The sequence below is a fragment of the Tripterygium wilfordii genome, chromosome 4, assembly GCF_013401445.1.
Source record: "Tripterygium wilfordii isolate XIE 37 chromosome 4, ASM1340144v1, whole genome shotgun sequence".
NCBI classification, from domain to species: domain Eukaryota; kingdom Viridiplantae; phylum Streptophyta; class Magnoliopsida; order Celastrales; family Celastraceae; genus Tripterygium; species Tripterygium wilfordii.
The window spans coordinates 15,617,949-15,638,918 of NC_052235.1; the positions used below are offsets into that span (position 1 = coordinate 15,617,949).

Sequence of the window (20,970 nt, forward strand, 5' to 3'; positions counted from 1 at the left end):
GAAACACGTGAGTGTCACCTGAGTTATTCGTGGATCTGTTTATAATTTAGGGTTTAATTAACAAATCAATCAACAATTTGATAGTATCCAATAACTATATAAGGAGTACCAACTAGAGGAGGGGGAAAACAACAAAATAGTTGGCCTCTTAATTAATAACGTTAGTGAGAGGCCAACTCTTTTGTTGTTTCCAATGTTAAATGAACTTCCACATCAATCTATTTTAATAATAATAATAAGTTGAAAATGATGTTTGTTTGTGTGGGTGTGGTTGTGTATATGTGTGCAAGTGTGTAGAAGTTACATCTTGTGATTCATGCTGCTATGTTGTGTTCCATGCATGGAGGTTCCCACCTTGAGATGAAAGCATCCAATGTTTTTTTTTTTTTTTTTTTTTGCCTTTTCAAAAGAATAGTGTGAAATTTTATGCTCCACTCATAATTTGTTTTCTTTTGAACAATGAATCAAAGCCTACAGTAAATTCAAAAAATCAATCGATCCCTTTTTTTTTTTTGAGAATCGATTGATCTTCTCTATGTTGTTTTGGGTAACGTAATTTTTGGTTATTGAAATAATTGTCAATTTTCAACTGAGTCACTCAATGTTCATACATTACAACTTCGAAACTCAAAGTTAAAAATTATTCCAATATACACATATAAACAGATTTTTCATTGTTTGGACAAATTCATTATATTGATTTTTTTTATATCACATCAGCAATTCGACTGTTCGGATAATCAAAAATCTACTTTGGGCGTGCATATTAGAATAATTTGCAATTTTGAATTCTCAAGTTGAAACGTTTGAATATTCGGTGATCGAGTTGGACCTGATCAATTTTTTTAGTGACCAAATTTTACATTACACCATGTTATTTTCTATTAATATAGTTATGGTTACATAATATAATATTTTAAGAAAAAAATATGAATTATGTAAATGAAAGTGTGAAATCCAATTATTAAATAACCATTTTTAATCACTTGAGTGATAAGATCATCTATTCGATTCTCAATAGGAATATGAGTAATATCTTTATCATCACATGTTATGCTAATGAAATTTACTATGTCCGTTAGGTGAGAAACTTCGAACACAGAGACGCTCCACAGAAAACAAGGCAGAATAACTTTCTCCTCGACCAACCATGATCCGTTAGAACCTCTTGCTTTTCTTTACTTTAGAAGTTATTTCAGTTCACGCGGTTTGTGGGATCCTTACGTTACACCAAAACCGCGTTTTCTTCTTCCTTCTTCTACTTGAAAGCAACGACCTTTTCAAATCACTTATTACATACCACACCTGCTCTCAGTTCTTCACTGTTCTTGTCCTCATCCCCTGTCTTTTCCCTTCCTTTTTTTCCTCTTCTGAGAGCAACAAAAATGGAAATTACCTTACTGTTATTGGCACTTCTCTTCATTGGTGGCCTTATTAACATCTACTTCTACAAACCCACTAAAATATTCTACGATTGGCTTCAGTTTTTAGTCCCTAAAAGTTCATCGTCTTCATCTTCAGCAGCAACATCCCCTGTTTCAATCACCAATACTACTAGTCAAGTAATCTCAGACAAAGAAAGGAGTGACAGCACTAATGAGCTGAAGAGGGTATTTGCAACTTTTGACAAGGATGGAGATGGGTTTATCACAAAGAAGGAGCTCAAAGAATCACTGAAGAATTTGAGGATCACGGTGTCAGAACAAGAGGTTGAAGAATTCATGACAAAGGTTGATTCTAATGGAGATGGGTTGATTGATTTTGATGAGTTCTGTATCCTGTGTGATGAGTCTCCTGTTTTATGTAAAGAAGGTGGAGATCAAAAAGAGGGTGGAGGAGAAGAAGGGGATTTGAAGGAGGCATTTGATGTTTTTGATAAGGACAAAGATGGGTTGATTTCAGTGGAAGAGTTGGGCTCTGTTTTGGATTCCTTGGGGTTGAAGGAAGGAAAGAAGATTGAAGATTGTAAGGAGATGATAAAGAAAGTAGATATGGATGGTGATGGAATGGTTAACTTTGATGAATTCAAGATGATGATGAGAAGTGGAAGCAGCAGGCTTGTAACAGTCTTCTAAGACCATACCCAGAAGACAAAACTATCTCCATGGATGCATACTTGAGGTTTCATCATATCTTCATATCACAAGTAGAAATTGTACATACATCACTCACAAATATGTTCATTCATTAGAAACTGCAATCCAGTTCACGTTTCTTCCCAGATCTCTGATATAGTACATTAGGAAGATCTATCTTAGTAGTAGAGGAACTAGACATCATGGTTCATGTATGAATATAAAAACATATTTGCAGCAGATGGAGAATTTTCTTTCTTGTTTGGATTTCTTTGTGTTATCTGTTAGTGATTTAGAGTGTGTTTGGATTGAGAGATTTGGAGGGAATGAAAATGGATTTTCTTTCCAATTCTTTGTTTGGATAGTTTAGAAAAAAATTAAGAATACTAAAGTTGCTCTCACTGACACCATCTACGAGAAGGGGAGGTCGTCGTCTTTCTTTCCAGCCGCCATACGGTTCGGTTCGCCTTAAAGCCTTAAATACGGAGAAGGGGAGGAGCCGTTATCTATGTAATTACGGTCTTTGTTGGCCGTTGAGAGATTTGGAAGGAATTGGAATGAAAATTTTATTAAATTTTTGTCAAAATTCTTTCACCCAAAATGGAGTCATTCGGAGAAAAAGAATGACTTATTAAGTTATAAATATGTTAAAACCTTATTTTACCTTGTAAATAACACTTTAACATAAAAAATAAAGATAAATTAATAAATTAAACTAATTTTTTTTTTATTTTTTTTTTATCTATCCAAATATTAGAGAAGGAAAACTATTATTCATTCCCTTCCTCCCCTCCCTTCCAAATCCCTCAATCCAAAGATACCTAGTGTTCTATATTATGTTGACTTGTTCATTCCCTGCCTGCCTCGCACGGCACGCCTAATGATGAAAGCGCCTTGCCTTGGGAGGGCATTTGTGTGCAACACTCAACAGCTGAAGCATGAAAAGGCAAGAAATGTGGAACCCACTATAAAGGAAAACCAACCACCATCTTCTGCTTCTTATTGGGCTACAGAGGGCTAAAGAATTCCAGCATTGCAAGTAATCAAATAGGGTATATATTCGGGCCGAAAGGAAATGTGGAGTCCAATAACTTCACACAATCAAGGAATAAAGTATGGAGAAGGCGGCACGGTTTGTGCCTTCTGACAATAATATAAAACAGCTGTGCAAAGCACTGAGAATTGAGCTTAAAGATTAAGTAGATAACACAATTCTGTTTAACAATGTATTTGAATGAAGTCAATAAGCTTAATTAATTAACAGCAAACAATTTGAACATAGAAAGAAAACCCTGCCAAGTTGGGCACTAAACATACATGAAGTGCCTACAAAACGTGGCTGGCTTTTCATGTCTGCTCTGATTACACCTGCATATGATCCATCCTCCGAGCAGCACTAACACATTCGCCGACCTCTAGAAAACATCAGGGTGAAAATGCCCAGGGATAGAGTTGCTTTGCTCAGCCTGCTTCAGATGCATTGTTAATGCATAGTTGTTAACCTGATAAGGATCCACAAAAACAATCACTAGTTGTTATTGCAAGGAACAGCTAAAACTGATGATCCACTCTTGCCATCAGGAGAAAGAAGTGCATATAATAGTATGCCAGCGCTACTTATACAAGTTCCTATGAATGAAGGAGATGCACATAAAGAACCTAGAGACATAGTTCACAAACTAATCTAAAATATAAAGAAAACAATGGTACATTAAAGAAAAAATTTAGCAATTAGGGATCAAAAGATCAACCTCCAAGGTCCTCAACTGCTCCTGATACTGGGCTAACAGTTGCTTCAGTTGTTGCAATTCCTGACTCCTATCTTCAAACTCTTTCTGTCGCTCATGCTGAATAGCCACTGCCCGCTTGAGAATGGTGTTCTCGTGGAGCAGTGCTTCCACTTGCTCCTTCAACACCATATTTTCCTACAGCAGTACAAAGTAAGCACAAAACCAGGTGACAAAGTAAGAGACCATAACAAATAATACAGAGTTCACTTTATCTCATCCCTTGTTTTTCCTCTTAAACTCATCCACCAAAACAAAAGAGAAGATAAAAGACACAATAGATCAGTAACTGAACAACCTGCTGAAAGCTTTGGGCGGCCTCTGCTCCTGCACGGGAATGGATAGACTTCTCCAGAACTTCCAACGCTCTAGATGCACGAGCTCTAGCATCATCAATATTGGAGGAACTCATCATTTCTTGGACAAAAAGTTCCACCCATTCTGCACCATCCATTTGTAAGTTTGATGGAGCTGATGGATCCTCAGGCACAGGAAACTCTCCATTAGAATGTACAACACCTGCAAGACAAACCCTTACCATTACGAAGCATTCTCACATTCCAGAAAAAAACAATTATAATAATCATCAATGATATATTTATTTGACTACTCATCCCATGGAAGAAGTTTAAAAGGAAGAGCACACAACTCACACAATCTTTCACAAAATAAATAAAATCAAGACAAGCACCTCAAAACATATCCAAAAAAAGGGCATAAATCCATGAAGTAAATGGGCAACATTTATCAGTTCCAACTGATAAAAATGAATATCAAAAGGTTTACCAAAAAGGACATCCAATGAGTATAGCACCCTTTGAAGCGACCAAGTAAATTTGAAAGGCATTAAATATTGTCATTAACGTTGCCATATCGCGTAAAAATAGGTCTCGCACACTCCTTCAAATCACTTGATGATAGACTCTGTAATGGACTCTCAAGTATTACCCATAAATGAATGCAGATGAGAAGAGACATTCCATAAAATTCATGAGAAACATGCAGGAAGCCAGAAGGAAAGAAAATAACAAAGTTACCCGTGTAAAAGGAGAGAAAGCATCACTACTCATTCAGATAATGAAAAATCCCATTAGAGATGGCAGAAATCGTCACATTCAAGTACAAATCATCCACAGGAGAAGATGTAAAATCAGATGGCAACACAGGTTGAAGTGAATTAGTGATGAAATACTTATTATTCAGCAATAAGGTGCTCAAAGGTATATCAGCGAGCAGCAGTTAACACTTGCTGGCATAGGCAAAGACTCCAACTGTGAAATAATTAATACAGAAAAAAGTTGAAACCAAAGGATTATAGTGCCAATTAACCAACATTTATATTGTGTCGATATTCAAAATGCAAGGTATAAAAGGTTAACATTACACTAGTAATGCAAAGGTGGATAGGCAAAATTGAAGATTGCAAAGGAAAGACAAGTAATCGTACCACACTGAAGGTGAAACTCATAATGATCAATCGTCACGATTATACAAGATTGAGAAAATACTAGGGAAGTGATGCAAGAGGGGAAGAAGAAACTTTGTGAATTCATTCTGAGAATCAACATGATAAAATTCCAACCATATAAAAATGCTCCAAGTCATACAACTATTACATCATTTACATGTAATCCGCCGATGTAAATCACAAAGCCTGTAAATCCAAGAATTTCTCTATGAATACGGCATACCTTGTGCTTGAAGTTGAGCATTTGCCTCCAGAGATATTTCAGGTCTGCCAGCCACAGTACCCAAATTTCTATCACGAGATCCCAAACGAAGTTCAGTCAAACTTCTGATAGCCGAATCCAAGTCATCTCCGCATTCTTCAAGAGCTTTCTCAATGAGCTATAACAGTTTTTTTTTCACAAAAAGGTCAGTAATTTACAATATAATATCAATTGAACACAATCAAAATCTGGTAACACATAAATCTCTCTGCTAACAATAATTCAACAGGTTGTTTAATACTTCACCAAGGAACTCCAAGCACATGAGTCATTGGTAGATAGAACTTAGCCTGATGAATTGCGTATTAAGCACAAAAGCAGCAAGAATAAATCTATATATTAACACCATAAAAGCAAACAGAATTCCTCATAAATTCCTATCTTATTCTCAATCAAACAAATCTCGATTGTTCCAGAAGCAAGCACAGAAAGTTGCAAAAAAAATCGAAAAATTGACAAATACAAGAAATGTAACGATTGATTCCGAATTGAATAAAGTAAAGTAAGAACCTGTTTGTCCATTTCAGGAAATTTTTCCAGGAGATGGTCAACCAGCGCAGAGCGATTAGAGAAGGATCTAGGCGGAGAGAAACGAACGGGAGAGGAAGAAGAACAACGGATTCTCTTGGAAACGGGAGGTGAAGTAGCAGGATAGTCCTCGAATAGAGATCTCTTCCCGCACACTACGGCAGACATAGTTTCTCAAAGTAGCCTCCTTTGGCCCTCTCTTTCTCCTCTTCCTTCTCCTCTCTCTACCCCTAACCTCTACCCTCTATATGCCCTAAGCTACTCCTCGATCCCTCTCTTTATCAATCATGCAGCGATTTCGATTATCGATCGACCGTTCGATCGCCTCTGAATCCTGTCGAAACAAACGTAATCCGATTTCCTTCAGATTCAACGAAATCGAGAATCAAAGCGTTCCTGCAAAGAAAAACAGAAGAATTGTCGCATACGACCGCTTTCTCTGTGTTTGTCAATGAGAAATTTTGTTTTGTTCTGGTTTTTTTACGATCTAATTCGTCTTCTACCTGCGCGACCATGAAACTGTTGGACGAAGAACAAAGTGACGGTAGATAGGGTGAAACGGTTGACTGAATTTAAGACTTTTGTTTTTGACACTTGGTTGGACATGATTACTCGTCTTAGTACTTTTTAAGTTTTTATCTTCGTTCTTAGCAACCTGGGCGCGAGAACCGTCGGATTAGAGATGGGAACGAATACGCCGCGTAGGATACCTTGCACGACGACGTCGTATCTAATCCTGAGTGCTTTTCGAAGAAATATAAGGAATCATTATTGTAAACTTGTTATTAAGGGCAAACATTGATAGGAGTGTCAATTAAGTAATGAACAAATTTGTGAGGTAAACCTGACGAAGAAGGATTGACATACATAGGATAGGAGGAACCATTATTCTCAACTGATATAATATTTTCACAACTAATCTCAAGCACAAGCTCAACGGTGTCAAGACTAAAATCTCATATTGGTCTAGTATAATTCAGCCGAGTCACGAGTGGTTTACAATTAAAGTTCAATTCCTCTCGTGTTGAAGACGTGTTTTCACATAATATTTTATATATATAATAATGATCCATGCAAGTTCTCATGAGCAACTAAGGTTGAAGTTTTACATTTTTGCTCTGAATCTTAGGTGGACACACAACAATATTATTGATGTAGCCCATGTGTTCGACGTAATGTCTGAACTGCCTGCACTAACTATCATGTGACCTGCAAAGTGCTCTGTCTGATCCATGGGCCTTTCATCTAAAGTTTTTGAGGTGTTTCTCTACGAAGCATAAGAAGCATGAGTAGCCAATTCTCCCATTCATTTTTTATTTTCATCTAGGCACCAGCACCATTGGGTAATTTGCTGTTATTCAATAGCTTAATTATCTATTTTCCTTTCTCCTCATCCATGCCCTTGGTGTGAATGTAGTAGGTTTTCCATTCCTTGTGTGTGTATGTGTTTTAAGTGTGTTCATTATTCATATATATAGATCCTCTGTATTTGTTTGCATTGAACATCTTTATTTAATCGATCTTGTTATCTGTTTCAGTATCAGAGCATCATTCATTGTATAAACACCAACCTTGACAGTTTAACTGTAGTCCATTGTCTTCATTTCTCAACACTTGTAGCTTTATTTTTGAGCGTCTATGCTGCTACTGTCACCACCCCAAACAACACACAACCACCTCAGAGGTTGGTCATGAAGCTTATTCACCATGATTCTATGGGTTCAATGCGAGCCATGCCAGACATGTTTTCGACAGTCATATCCTATACTTGACCCTTCACAATCTTCCACTTTTCTTGCAACGATCCTCTTTGTTTACAGTTCGGTAATGTGAAATGCGACTCTCAACACAGATGCGGCTATGGCGTGGAATATATGGATGACATTAAGACTGAAGTAACTTGGGCCTTGGAACAATTCAGCTTCCAAGCAACTGATGAAGGCATTGCTGTGGTGTCCAATGTGCTTATGGGCTGCAGAAGAGAGAAATACCAAAAGAGCGAAGGGATCGCAGTAGTTTTTGGGCTTGGCAATGCTTGCCCCAAGGCATTGGCTCGCGTAAGTGTTATCGATCACCAGTATAGCTACAATCGATTAGCTCTTGGTGATGCCGGTAACGGCGATCCAACGCAGATATAAAAGAGGGAAACCTCTACTTTGTAAGACGTAAGTGTTGGAGAGGAAGATGCTGATGTGTTTAAACCAAAGGGTGAAGGTGCAGTCATCATTCATACCGGAAGTACACTCACATCTCTACCATGTTTAAACAAGTATAACATACTTTGTTTTCATGAAGTAGACTACACTCACATCTCTATCACGTTTAGACAAGTATAACATACTTGTGTGTGTTTTCATGAAATAGTGGGATGGAAATTGATTTGATACTTTAGGCGTGTCAACATCAATTTGTTGTGTTATGGAGGGAATGTAAGAGGAGAGATTCACTGGGCTTGTAGCAATCGCATTCCGCTTCGCCGGGCAGGGATGATTTGATGATGGATTAATTAAGAAAAGAGTATGTTTTTTGAGGCAGATTCAGACCAATTTTCTCTGTCTGCTTATCCCCTCAAGGATTGGCAGGAAGATCTCCATGATTGGAATCGTGGCTCAACAAAATTATAATGTGGGTTTTGACGCTCATTTAAAGTGTGTGACACTCATTTATGATTTTCAATGTACTCTTGCTATAAACACCCAATGACCCAATAAATAAATATCACATACTGTTAGAGATGTTTTTAAATGGTTATCATTTGATTTCTAGCATTGTTGATTATGATTTGTGTTTCTTGTTCTTTTGTTACCATAAACAAATAAAAGTATATATTATTATTAATAGACAAATAAAAGTAGATATTATTATTTTGTTGGGGTTTTTATTTTCTCTCTTACTTTATAAAATTCAGAATATTGAAAACTCGGTTGGGCTTAAGGCTGGTCCAGCTCTAAGAACACAATGAACATCGTACAAAATTGGGCCATGCCCACATTGAATTCTCTCGGACTTTCGGAACAATTCCCTGCGTTGTTCTTGATCAGTTCATCAAAAAAAAGAGTCCGAATTCGAACGAAATGCTGATTTGATTGAATTGTTGCTCACTATGATTCGGAATATATATATATATATATTGTAGAGAAAGAAGTGTATAAGGTCGTCTTGATCTTTCTACTTGTTTTTAGATTGACAATGCAGAAGGGTATGGTCGTCTTGATCTCTCTACTTGTTTTCTTTTTATTCTCAACCTCCGAAAGTATGAAGTAATTGGAGGAGCAGTTGAGAGGTATTTTCCCAAGCAACATCAAGTCCTTGAAATACCATATTCATGAGGAGGGAGATGATCAATGGTTGTGGGAGATAGAACTTAGAGAGTCGTGGTTGTTCCGTTGATTTTTTGGATCCTCAGGGTATTACTGTTGTTCAGTATGACGAAACCATCGTTGGCTATGAACCTTTTAACGTAACAATCATCTTTTCCCACAAAATTAGTGGGTTGGTGGTGATGAAAGAATCACAACTAGTAATTTCTCAAATCACTGGGATTGCGATCGAGACCTTCGTCCGTGAACCATTGATAGATGTGCCTAAGATTGTGGTCGATCAACAAACAAGAAATCGCTCAATTTTATGATGATTATGGCAGACCCTCTTTCAAAACACAGTCACAGCCTACTCCTCCACAGTTCATTCTCAACTAGATTATTATAGTATAGTGTTTTTTTTATGTTCTACTAAATTAGGATTAGCATTTAGCTGCCAGACTGGATTATAATTTTGGGTTCTCTTGCTGTTTTCTATTGTTTTCTATAATAGAAAAGTAGTAGATAGTAAAGTTCTGATCTTTTTATTTTGTTTTTTGTGAACATTTGATGTCTTTTTTTGGGTTCTCGAGAATCGAAAAGCTAAGTGACAGACAACCTTTCCATCTTCCTCCTTTTTAAAAAGTGTCTCTGTGTCTTCTGCAGTTAGGGTCTTCTGTATTGCTACTGTGTTTTTCTGTTGTTGGGTGTGTTTTTTTGTTGTTGGGTTTAGGGGATTCATGGAATGTTCATCCTGGGATATGATAAAACTGGCAAAAGAAAAGTTGGAGATGCTAGAGACCCAATACCCAAATCGTTTTGATTATCTGAAGCAAGAGCTCGAATCTTTCATTTCCCTTCATGAATCCAAACATTTCCTGCCTGAGACCAACTTTCCCTGTTCTTCCTCTGCTTCTGCTCCTGCTACTCAAGGTTTGATGCATCTCTGTACAGTCTTCTTCTTCTTCTCTCAATTTCATTTACGTATAAAGAGTTTGATATTCTTATTTTCACTGTGTTTTGAAAACAGCATCAACCAGTAGGAAATGGAAGAGGAAGAAGGAGAACAGGGTTGATTCGGTTCTTGAGAGAGCAAAATTGTGTCTTGTCAAGATTCAAAAACTGAAATCTAGCTTCTTACACTGAACGCCCTGAAAGTGAAAAGGCATTTGGTAGCTTGTTGATTGGAGTGATTGTAAGAATTGTGACCATATTTGGAGTAAAAATTTGTAAATGTTTAACTGAAAATCTTTTAACATGTTCCTCCCTCCATTATAACTCAATTCAAATCATTCTTTTAGTTGTCGTTATAGATGTGATTGTTGTGGTTTTTAAGAACTAGCTGAAGATAACAAAATATCAAAGATTGCAGCAAAAACTTTTCCTACAGGGAAAAAAGTGACCTATTCAACTATTAATTTTTGCTCTTTCAATTAAACAATTGCAAAGGTTATGCCTTTTATAACTCTAAGTTTATAGTTCTTAATATTTTTAACCTCCTAAAGTATTGGCGACTTGGAGCATTTTACTGGCGTTTTCCCAGAAACATGAAGTCCTTCCATTACAATGCAGATCATTAAGCTAGGTATATTGAAGTTGAAAGCTGTAGAATTTGCGGATCACATCAGTCCTGATTACATAACTGTCTTGTTTTCCAACAATCTCAGTGAGATGATGATGGAATATGGAACAACACTATCTTAAATGGACTGGTATTATTACTTAACAGAAATTTATAGACTACATTTGTAATAATGTGGCAGTAGTAGTTGAGTGTGCTTTGCTGGTGGATTCATGAGAAGTTTTGATGGTTAACATTATTAAGAATTGTATGTATCTTCAATGACACAGTCTGTGTTTAAGTTTTACTTTTTTGCTATGTATCTTACTACAATAACTATTGATGCAGCTCATGTGGTCGACGAAATGTCTGAACTGCCAGCATCAACTATTCTGTGAGCTGCAAAATGTTTTTGGTTGATCCATGTGCCTTTCATCTAAATTATGAGGTCCTTCTATTTGATATTTTTTCTTTTGCTTGGCTCTTATTCAATAGCTTAATTATCTCTTCTCTTATTCTCTTCATCCATGCCCTTTGTGTGAATGCATTAGGTCTCCCATTCGTTTTGTGTGCATGTGTTTAAGTGTGGACATATATATACATCCTCTGTATTTGTTTACATTAAACAGCATTTCCTGCCATCTCTTATTTATCAGTTTCAGTAGCAGGCCATCGTTCATTGCCTAAACACCAACCATGGCGAGTTTAATTGCATTACATTGCCTTGTTTTCTTAACACTTCAGGCTTATTTTTTAGCATCCCTGTTGCTGCTGCTGTTATCACCACCTCCAACAACACACAACCATCTCCTAAGTTGGTCATGAAGCTTGAATGTTTGACTGCCTCACCAAGAACTAATCGGTTACTGATGCATAGTACAGCTACAACCGTTAGTTCTTGTTGATGCAATCAATATTCAATCTTTTTACAGGAGCTGTTGGAGCCGCCATAAGTCCTTTTTTTAAACTTCTTTCATGTTTCCTCCTGTAAAATAGGATATAGCTCCAAGGTTTTTGCTCCATTTTATTCCTTGTGAACTTGCTTCTACATTAATTTATAAACACGTAAACTAACTGATGCTATGGCATTTGGCAACATGCAATTTGGGAGATTACTTCCATTTGAAGAAGAGGCTATGAAGCATGAGTAACCAATTCTCCCATTCTTTTTTCTTTTCTTTTTTTCATCAAGGCACTAGCACCTTTAGTGGTTATCCAACTTCCAACCACTTGGCGATATCTCTCCGGACTTAGGGTACGCTGTCCAATGGGAGTTCGAACCAACCAGCTCTGTATTTGTTTGCATTGAACAGCATTACCTCTGATCTCTTGTTTATCTGTTTCAATAACTGACCATCACTCATAGCCTACACACCAAACACAGGCCATTTTAAGTCCAATACCTTGTCTTTGTTTTCTTAACACTTCAAGTTTTACTTTTGAGCATCCCTGCTGCTGCTGTAACATGGCCATGAAGCTTATTCATCATGATTATGTTATGCTATGTCACCTTTCTATAATTCCACAGAGTATTTCTGATCATGCAGAACTCCTCTTGAGGATGCAATCACTAGTTCTTGTTCTATATTCACATTTTTTTATGAGCAGTAGTTGATATTATTTATTATTAGGTATCGTTTGCCTTTTGATCAAGTTTCCCAGACTGATAAGAACTAAAAAATGTTGTAGTTATCTGATTAAGTGTTGTAAGCGAAATCAGTTCTAGTTTAATCAAAGTCCTTTCTCCTTAGGACTCTGAATCTTCCACACACACACATATGTATGTATGTAGAGAAGAGTCGTGACATAATCCAGTCATTCTATTGAACAACAATGGCGAAGGCTATGCACTTGATCTCTCTACTTGTGTTCTTCTTCTTCATCTCTACCTTCAGAAGTAAAAGTATGGCAAACTTGGTTACGATTCCAAGCAACATGGTCTTGGTGGAGCAGTTGACTGGTGTTTTTCCAAGCAACATGAAGTCCTTCGATTACCATCGCAGCCATAATTCGTTGGAGATCGAACTCGATAATAGCTGTATTGTTGAGTTCATGAGGAGAGATTGTTCTAATGCTGGTAACGGAACGGCCTGCGCTGGTTCTGATTATGAAACTGTCATCTATTCCAACCAAATTTCTGGGTTGGTGGCGGAAGAATTGGATGGATCAGCACTGAATATATGTCAAGTGTCTGGAATTGGGATCTTTCAATCCCTCCGTACACCCTTGCTTACTGTGGCTAGGATTGTGGTCGACCTTGATCATGACCCAAGAAGAGCTCGTTTTTATGATCATCAAGGTACCAAGATTCTTGAAACACCTCTACAGCTTTCTCCTCCACAATGCATACCTAGACCTCTATATTGGTAGTTAGTTTTGAATAATTAATAGTGTAGTTAGTTTCTTTCCCTTTCGATGTGAAAAAGGAGTTATTGTTGCAACTTTACTTTGGATTAAAACCTTTTTTAACCGAGAACAACTCTACAAGCTAGGCCGCCCAGACTCGGGCCGCTAAATAAGCTCCGACTCGGGCTGGGATAGGCACGCTCAAACTCGCAAACAGATTAGCAAACCAAGTGAAAATAGTGGCATGCTAAGAATCAAACTTTCGATCTCGGCGAGATTCTTTACGCCCTAAATCTGATCCTGAGATATATCTCATTGTGCCCCTGTTCCAATAACATTGCACATACTGAACAAACACAATAATATCCTATAAATTATTTAATTTGTTTATATTTGTTCTGCTAATGCTTGACATTGGTAGCTTCACCAAGTTCACATAACCCATTGAAGATTTTTAAAAAAAGAAATGAAAAGGATTGAAGTATGGAAAGCAATGTTCAAGGCTTGCGCCGGTGCTTACAATGGTCCAAAGGGCATCATGACAATACTAGACGGAGGATGTCCCCTGAATGCTTGAATGATTTCTCAGTTTCTTCCAAACAATGGTTCTTCTCTTCTCGGGTCCAGCTCTGGAACAAAACACCAATTAAAGGCATTTTAAGAAGCAGCCGCAATGAGATTATACATGAGAACAGAGAAGTGAAATCCGCAGAGGCGGCTAATAGAAGTTCTGTGTAGAATAGCTATATAATTATACCTCGGCAACTTTATTCAGCTTGTCCTTGACACTCTGCAACAGCTGGGAAAGGTCACCATCCCATTTATAGAACTCTAATTCCTTCTTGTTCAGTATCATCTCAGCTACCTAAAATATAGCGTAAGTAAGCATTAGATAAATTCTTGAGCTTATTTTCTCTAAAGAAAGTAACAGATATAACATATATAACATAGCTAGATGTCCCTAAAATATTTGTCCATGCCAGCATCGGACATGACATAAGATGGGCCTGCATAGAGCGGAAATCCAGTATACTTTGGCATAACTGCTGTTAGCCAATTTCCATCATCTTGGAAATGCTTTGAAGTGCATATCCGTTACCTTCTTTCCAATCATTCGACCCCCAGCAGTATGGGCAAAATATATGTTGTAGAAATGGCAAATGAATGCTTGAGGATCCTTCTCCGATAATTCCATAAGATATTCTGCATAGGTAACACCTGGAGACGAGGGCTCGGGAATAACATGGCCTTGTTCTTTGAACCACTCCAAATCTTTTGCCAATGCTTCAGATCTTTCCAATCCAGTGTTTATGAACTCAGCATCTACAACAAAAAAGACGAAGTAAAAATATGCTTTAGGTACCGACATCCAACAGAACCAGAAATAAATAGACCTAAAAGACCACATCTTCGATCATGTGATTGACCACACACACAAGTGGACTTAGCATGAGTGCATTAAGTGTAAGCTGCAATGCTTATTCCATGCCATAAAAACTTTGTATTCAACCCAAGGTCAAAGGAGGTTATGCCACTTCAATACCAAATGCAAACTTAAACTAACTGAATAGATATGTCATTCATAAACATCACATGAGAATGCCACGAATACTGAAAACTTGAAAAGTGTAATTCAAGTACTAAAAGAACTAGCTCCTTTCTAGTCCCCATAGACGGTTAGAATTTGGAACACCATGCTATGCTGAAACTACCTCCATCATATCACAGATTAACTTCGACTTAGAAAGAGGGAAAAAAAACATTTTATTTGCTAGAAAGACAGATTCTTGACCATTAACCATCAGACGATTAGGTGTTACTTGAATTCTACATGGGAAGTCGATAATCAACTGAATAAGCAACAAAATTAATTAGGCAGGATCAAAACCTCAATAACACCATTAAATTCCACCTAAGTTGACGATAGAGTTTTAATTAATTGAAACTCATCCATATTATGCAAGGAGACATTGCTTTTGCTAATTCAAATTGAAGGGTGATATAAAATCGGTCTATTTCAAGCATCATATCCATAGTTAGTGCATTCATCCTAGTGAGAAGCTCCAGCTCTGTATCAAGATCATGGTCAATAAAAGTCTATCTAGTTTATGACAACTAAACAAATATCTTCCATTGTTCTCAGTTGGGTGCTGATACGTACAAATGTCATCACCTCAACGAACAACCAATGGTACATTATGCAAAGTGCAACCATCCTCTCAAAAGTGAAGACTCGTATAAGGAAAAACACTATAAAAGATATATTACTAACATTAAAAATATAACTGTCACTATGCTCTATCAGCTCCCCTCTCAAAATGCCAAGTGACACAACCCCAAATGACCAAAGCACAAGAGCTTGTCATATAGCTAAAAGAGATTCTAGATTCGTCATCCTTCCATTTATCCATTATCACAAAATGCCTTATCGGAACATTTTATCTTTCTGTAACCCACTCTGGACACATGTGAAACACTAAATGAGCAAGTGTAAACTCACATATTCAAGCAATTTCGAAGAAGCTATTATACTTGCAGCATCAGCAAACGTTTGGACACAGAGGACAAAATAATACCAACGAACCATCCGGACAATCAAATTGAACAAGAACAAGCAAAGGTATCCCACATTTAACGGTAACAAAAAGTTATCAGGAAAAAAAAACTCGCGAAAAGACACTCACAGAAAGGAAAAGCAGCCTTTTCGACGATCCCTTCAAGTGTATCATACACCAACTTGCTATCCACAAGAAACCTCAAATACCCTTCAATGGAAGGCTCCCATTTGGAAACAGGCCGCTCCTCTGGCTCCTTTGTTTCCTTTTCCCCCTCCTTAGCCTGGTCTCTGGTGTGCAATTTCATCGCCACAAACCTCATCTCCTCCACAAACCCCTTCGCCTCTCCTGGGTAACGCCGCTTCGGCTTCTCTGCCGTGGTGGCAGACACAACAGTGGCCTTTAAGGGCGATTTGATCATCCTGGAACAAGTGGCTAATCGAAACTGAAGAGAAATACTATTGGGTATGAAATCGGAGCCAAAATTAGCAATCGGGGCTTGTAATGGTTTCAGGTGAGCTTTCCTAAAAACATATTGAGACTGAGAAATCGGGGTAAGCGAAGCCATGTGTGTGGACAAAGATAGATTCTTGATAGTTTAATGTCGAAGAAGAGTGCACGGTATCGCTTGAAGTAAGAAAATAAACAAAAGAGAGAGTACCCTTGAAGGCAAAGCGATAGGTACAAGATACAGAGTGCTTGTTTCTCGAGAGAAGAAAAAATAATTGAATAGAAGATAGTTCCCTTTTATGAGGACTGGTCTGTCTCTCCCCATGTTTTTAAAGGTAATCCGCCATAGATTTTCGGATAGCTTTTCTGTAATAAAAAATGAGTCTTCTCACTCCTCAAGACCACAGACAGGGGTAAATAGGTAATTCAATTTGTTTTCCTTTGTGGTCTTCACCTATTTGTTTGGACGCGAGTTCGAATCTCTCAGGCGTCACAGTATTTAGTTCTTTTCTTCTTATGTTCAATGAATGATTTTCTCACTTTTTTGGAAATTAATTGTACATTTTTCAAACAAATATCGTAAAGATTCTAGTGTGTTTTTTTTATCCCAGTATTCCAAACATTGAAATTGACACACATGATCCATGCGAAATCGTGGACTCCATTTCAGTAGTTGGGATTAAAAAAAACCTCTCCGTAATATTGTTTTTTCAAACAACAGTGTTAGACGTCCCAATTGCTGAGATGTATTGATGAATATCCGTCACACGAGATGAGAGTCTAAGTCTAACATCATAAGTTTGAACTTAACTCTCGATTTGAAAACTCATGTTGACAATCGAAGGTTTGTCATTCCTTTTAAACTAAACTTCAAACACACATCTTTCGATGTGAGATTCTCATCATGTATGGATAATATTTAAAGTACAAGTGGAACCCATTATATACATTTTAATTGTCGTTCATATACCTCAACAACTTCCATCCAGTTGTTTGCTGGGCGTTTATCGTTTTCGTTTTTCAAATAAAGTTTGAACATACTTTGCTAATATCTCGTTGTGTACTAGTCAGTAGTCGTAACTTAAACGCTACTCATCTTAATTCTTAACCATGGCTTTTGGAAACTCAAAATCAAACGTAAACTCAAGCCTGTTTTGATCAAAAATAAAATGATAAAACGATGTGGGACCCAATGAAGCAAATGCACTTGTCAAAATTGGTTTGAGAAATGCATGAATGCGTAGCTGTTTTTGGAGCAGTATACTATTGTTATTTTGGCTAAGAGGATTTCGCAATTATTTAGAGTTGCAGAGTTTATAATTCATATTTGATGGTGATAAAAAAAATCAAATAAATTTTAAAAATAAAAAAATAAAAAGATGATGTGATGTGATGTGATGTGATACATCTTTCAAATAATTGTATTCAAATTGTAGACTCTAATAAACTCTATAAATAGAGTTGACGGAACCTAGTTCATCCCATACACTAGGGAAATTATTAAGGTCCACTCTCATGAAAAGAGTGGATCATCCACCCCTTCTAAATAAGTCTATGAATGTCATCATAATCTTTTTATAGGTGAGCATCTAAAGTGTATTTTTTAGATTCGACGGTGTTTGTTGTTAGTCTCTTGGGTGTTCTTAGGTACTGGATGAGAGAAAAAAATATTAAGAGTGTGGTTGTAACAATTTTTCATATAGTAAATTTTTCTTGTTGTTTTTGACAACACTCATAGTTTTTTCTCCGATTTTGGAGTTTTCACGTAAATTCTTATGTCGTGATTTTGGTGTTATTCTCCATTTCTATTTCTCTATTATTCTTGATATTTTTGTGAAGGAGGATTCTGATAATTTTCCCAATAAAGCAACCCTCTAAAATAATTGTGCACAATATTACGTGTTGCTCTTTGATCATACTCCAGCACTCCATTCCCATCTCTTACATTTATTGAAATAGCTCACATCCAACTTGTTCTGACTCTCTCTGTCCAATGCTATCCGGTTCAATTCGTCGCCATCTTTTGGACAAATTGCTTGAAGTTTGTGCCATGAATGACTGCTTTTATTGTCGAGTCTGCATTGCCTGTTGTGGTGGGTGCATGTTTATGGATCTATTTTGGGCACAATTAAATGTGGGACTCACACGTTTTTTAGGATGAATCCAAATTTGAGTACATACATTTCCAATTTAGGATGAATCCGAATTTGAGTACATACATTTCCAAATGTAGATGAGCGTATTAGATTTACAAGTTGCTTGGTATATGGTCGGCAAATCAACTTGTCAAAAATGGTTTGAGAAATGCATGAATGCGTAGCTGTTTTTGGAGCAGTATACTATTGTTATTTTGGCTAAAAGGATTTGAGGATTTCACAATTCTGTAGAGTTGCGGAGTTTATAATTCACATTTATTGGTGAAGAAAAAAATCAAATAAATTTAAAAAAAAAAACAAAAATATGATGTGATGTGGTACATCTCTCAAACAATTGGATTCAAATTTGATGCAGATTGAGATTGAGACATTTCGGTTAAATATTTTATTTTGATATTTAGGAAATCAATTGTTTGTGAATCAATTAGTATTATTTTTCTAGGAGTCTAGTATATTTTTTATTAGGAGTACTTTTATATATTTATTTTTAGGTATTTGTTTTCCGTTAGAATTGTTTAGGGTTTGACTAGCGTTTCGTTTAGTTTACTATTTCAGGTTGTAACCCTCATTGAGGAATTTCAGTTTTTGAGTTGAATAAAAATTAAGAGCCGAGCGTCTTTTTCCAATTCTTTGGTATTCGTCAGAATCAACAAAGTATTGAAGCTTTAAATCTAGTATTTGTGTGTCGAATCAACATATTAAGTAGATTTGTTCCTGATATTCGTGTGTCGAATCAACAGGTCCAAGTACGTGTTCTTCCCACCACGTCATGCTGCATCAAAATTGTAGACTCTAAAATTTAAAACGAATTGCAGAGCTCCCAAATTCGACTAATGAACTCCATAAATAAAGTTCCGCAGCCTTAGTTCATACACTAATGAACAAGACATAGAATAAAGAGAGCTAGCTAGAGAGAGAATTTGAGTGAGAAATTCTCCTTAGTGTTGTTAGTCTCTTAGGTGTTCTTGGGTACTGGGTGAGAGAAAAAAATATTAAGAGTGTAGTTGTAACAATTTTTCATATAATAAATTTCTTTGATTGTTTTTGACAACACTCATAGTTTTTTGTTCGATTTAGGAGTTTTCATATAAATTCTTATGTTGTGATTTTGGTGTTATTCTCCATTTCTATTTCTCCATTATTCTTGATATTTTTGTGGAGGTGGATTCTGATAATTTTCCCAATAAAACAACGTTCTAAAATAATTATGCACAATATTACGTGTTGCTCTTTGATCATACTCCAACACTCCATTCCCATCTCTTAGAGCATCTCCAAGGGAGGGATGCAAAAATGGGGTGCTATCCTTGTGTTCAACACCCCAAAAAATTGAAAAAGTACGATTGTAAAATTATTGTGTTCCAAGGGGAGGGTTGTAAATGGAGTGGTAAAACTAATTTTAGTCCAAACCCATTCAATTTAAGTCGAATTCATATGATTATTGTCATTAAACTCGAGCCCAATAGTCTTAGTAATGCTTTGTAATGCTCATTATACATTAAAAGAGTCATTACTCATGAACCCAAGCCTATACATTAAGAGAGCCCATGACCCAAGCCCAAGTATACATTAAGAGAGCCCATAACCCATGTCCATAACCCTCACCCTTTGTCTATACTTCGTCCCTGTCCTTCGTCTCCACAGCGGACTGCACGAAGTTGACGAGAAGCAGATCAACAGCTTCCATAATCCATGCTTGAATCCCTGGGTACCAGATCTATATTTATTAGCCGTTGGACTCTCCAACTGCCACTTTTTCTTTCCCTCCAAGATTTACATCTCTCCTCTCTCTCTTCAATTGGGTGTTAAATATAGCACCCAACTCTGACAGGTTGTATTATACAACCTGATATACCACCTGCGTTGGAGAGAGTTTTTCAAGGATTGGAGTTGTATTTTGGCAGTGAAGGGCTTTACAACCCCATATGCAATCCCCTTGGAGATGCCCTTACATTATTGAAATAGCTCACATCAAACTTGTTCTGACTCTCTCTGTCCAATGCTACCCGGTTCAATTCGTCACCATCTTTTGGACAAATTGCTTGGAAGTTGTGCCATGAATGACTGCTTTATTGTCGAGTCTGAATTGCCTGTTGTGGTGGGTGCATGTAAATGGATCTATTTTGGACACAATTAAATGTGAGAGACTCATACGTTTTTTAGGATGAATCCGAATTTGATTACATACATTTCCAACTGTAGATGAGCGTATTAGATTTACAAGTTTCTGGGTGACTTTGCATTCACTTTTGTATGCTTTTCAACCATATCAATTTCAGTTTGATGATTGGTGCCATATACCCGAAGGAACAGAGTATGCAGCTTGAGATTATCCGCTGGGCCTTCAAAAGTCCCAAGCCTCTGAAAACAACTAGTTGGGCCGAATTGGTATGATTTGGGCTTATTCACCGTGTCGATTGGGCCCTGTCGAAACAATAGTCAATGAACCGTCCAACATATAACCAATTAAGCCCACAAAATGT

General features: G+C 37.0%; 4 protein-coding genes across 4 annotated transcripts; 2 read left to right on the forward strand and 2 right to left on the reverse strand.

The window, feature by feature from the left end:
- The first annotated feature begins 1,211 nt into the window (after positions 1 to 1,211).
- On the forward strand, positions 1,212 to 2,421 carry LOC119996117 (calmodulin-like protein 2). The gene has a single exon (XM_038842641.1). The coding sequence runs from the start codon at positions 1,386 to 1,388 to the stop codon at positions 2,073 to 2,075; it is 690 nt and encodes a 229-aa protein (XP_038698569.1). The 5' UTR covers positions 1,212 to 1,385; the 3' UTR covers positions 2,076 to 2,421.
- Positions 2,422 to 3,225: 804 nt separating this feature from the next.
- On the reverse strand, positions 3,226 to 6,716 carry LOC119997955. The gene is made up of 5 exons (XM_038845200.1): positions 6,103 to 6,716; positions 5,554 to 5,710; positions 4,161 to 4,381; positions 3,827 to 4,000; positions 3,226 to 3,577 (listed from the first exon to the last, which is right to left on the reverse strand). Exons 1-5 carry the CDS (start codon positions 6,286 to 6,288, stop codon positions 3,491 to 3,493), a joined length of 825 nt encoding a protein of 274 aa, XP_038701128.1. The 5' UTR covers positions 6,289 to 6,716; the 3' UTR covers positions 3,226 to 3,490.
- A 3,417-nt stretch (positions 6,717 to 10,133) lies between these two features.
- LOC119995903 lies at positions 10,134 to 10,665 on the forward strand. Its single transcript, XM_038842375.1, has 2 exons — positions 10,134 to 10,352; positions 10,450 to 10,665. Exons 1-2 carry the CDS (start codon positions 10,160 to 10,162, stop codon positions 10,563 to 10,565), a joined length of 309 nt encoding a protein of 102 aa, XP_038698303.1. The 5' UTR covers positions 10,134 to 10,159; the 3' UTR covers positions 10,566 to 10,665.
- A 3,026-nt stretch (positions 10,666 to 13,691) lies between these two features.
- LOC119995936 (heme oxygenase 1, chloroplastic-like) lies at positions 13,692 to 16,684 on the reverse strand. Its single transcript, XM_038842417.1, has 4 exons — positions 16,011 to 16,684; positions 14,426 to 14,649; positions 14,084 to 14,191; positions 13,692 to 13,955 (listed from the first exon to the last, which is right to left on the reverse strand). Exons 1-4 carry the CDS (start codon positions 16,447 to 16,449, stop codon positions 13,863 to 13,865), a joined length of 864 nt encoding a protein of 287 aa, XP_038698345.1. The 5' UTR covers positions 16,450 to 16,684; the 3' UTR covers positions 13,692 to 13,862.
- Between the last annotated feature and the right edge of the window lie 4,286 nt (positions 16,685 to 20,970).

Excerpts from the sequence above, each read along its gene's own strand:
- LOC119995903 (XM_038842375.1), top strand. The coding sequence starts at position 10,160 with ATGGAATGTTCATCCTGGGATATGATAAAACTGGCAAAAGAAAAGTTG. Across the intron at positions 10,353-10,449 it reads TTCTGCTCCTGCTACTCAAG|CATCAACCAGTAGGAAATGG; the intron begins GTTTGATGCATC and ends TTTTGAAAACAG.
- LOC119997955 (XM_038845200.1), bottom strand. The coding sequence starts at position 6,288 with ATGTCTGCCGTAGTGTGCGGGAAGAGATCTCTATTCGAGGACTATCCT. Across the intron at positions 4,382-5,553 it reads TGCTCAACTTCAAGCACAAG|GTGTTGTACATTCTAATGGA; the intron begins GTATGCCGTATT and ends TTTGTCTTGCAG. Across the intron at positions 4,001-4,160 it reads CCGCCCAAAGCTTTCAGCAG|GAAAATATGGTGTTGAAGGA; the intron begins GTTGTTCAGTTA and ends GTACTGCTGTAG.
- LOC119996117 (XM_038842641.1), top strand. The coding sequence starts at position 1,386 with ATGGAAATTACCTTACTGTTATTGGCACTTCTCTTCATTGGTGGCCTT.
- LOC119995936 (XM_038842417.1), bottom strand. The coding sequence starts at position 16,449 with ATGGCTTCGCTTACCCCGATTTCTCAGTCTCAATATGTTTTTAGGAAA. Across the intron at positions 14,192-14,425 it reads GTCGAATGATTGGAAAGAAG|GTAGCTGAGATGATACTGAA; the intron begins GTAACGGATATG and ends GCTATATTTTAG. Across the intron at positions 13,956-14,083 it reads AGCTGAATAAAGTTGCCGAG|AGCTGGACCCGAGAAGAGAA; the intron begins GTATAATTATAT and ends GTTTTGTTCCAG.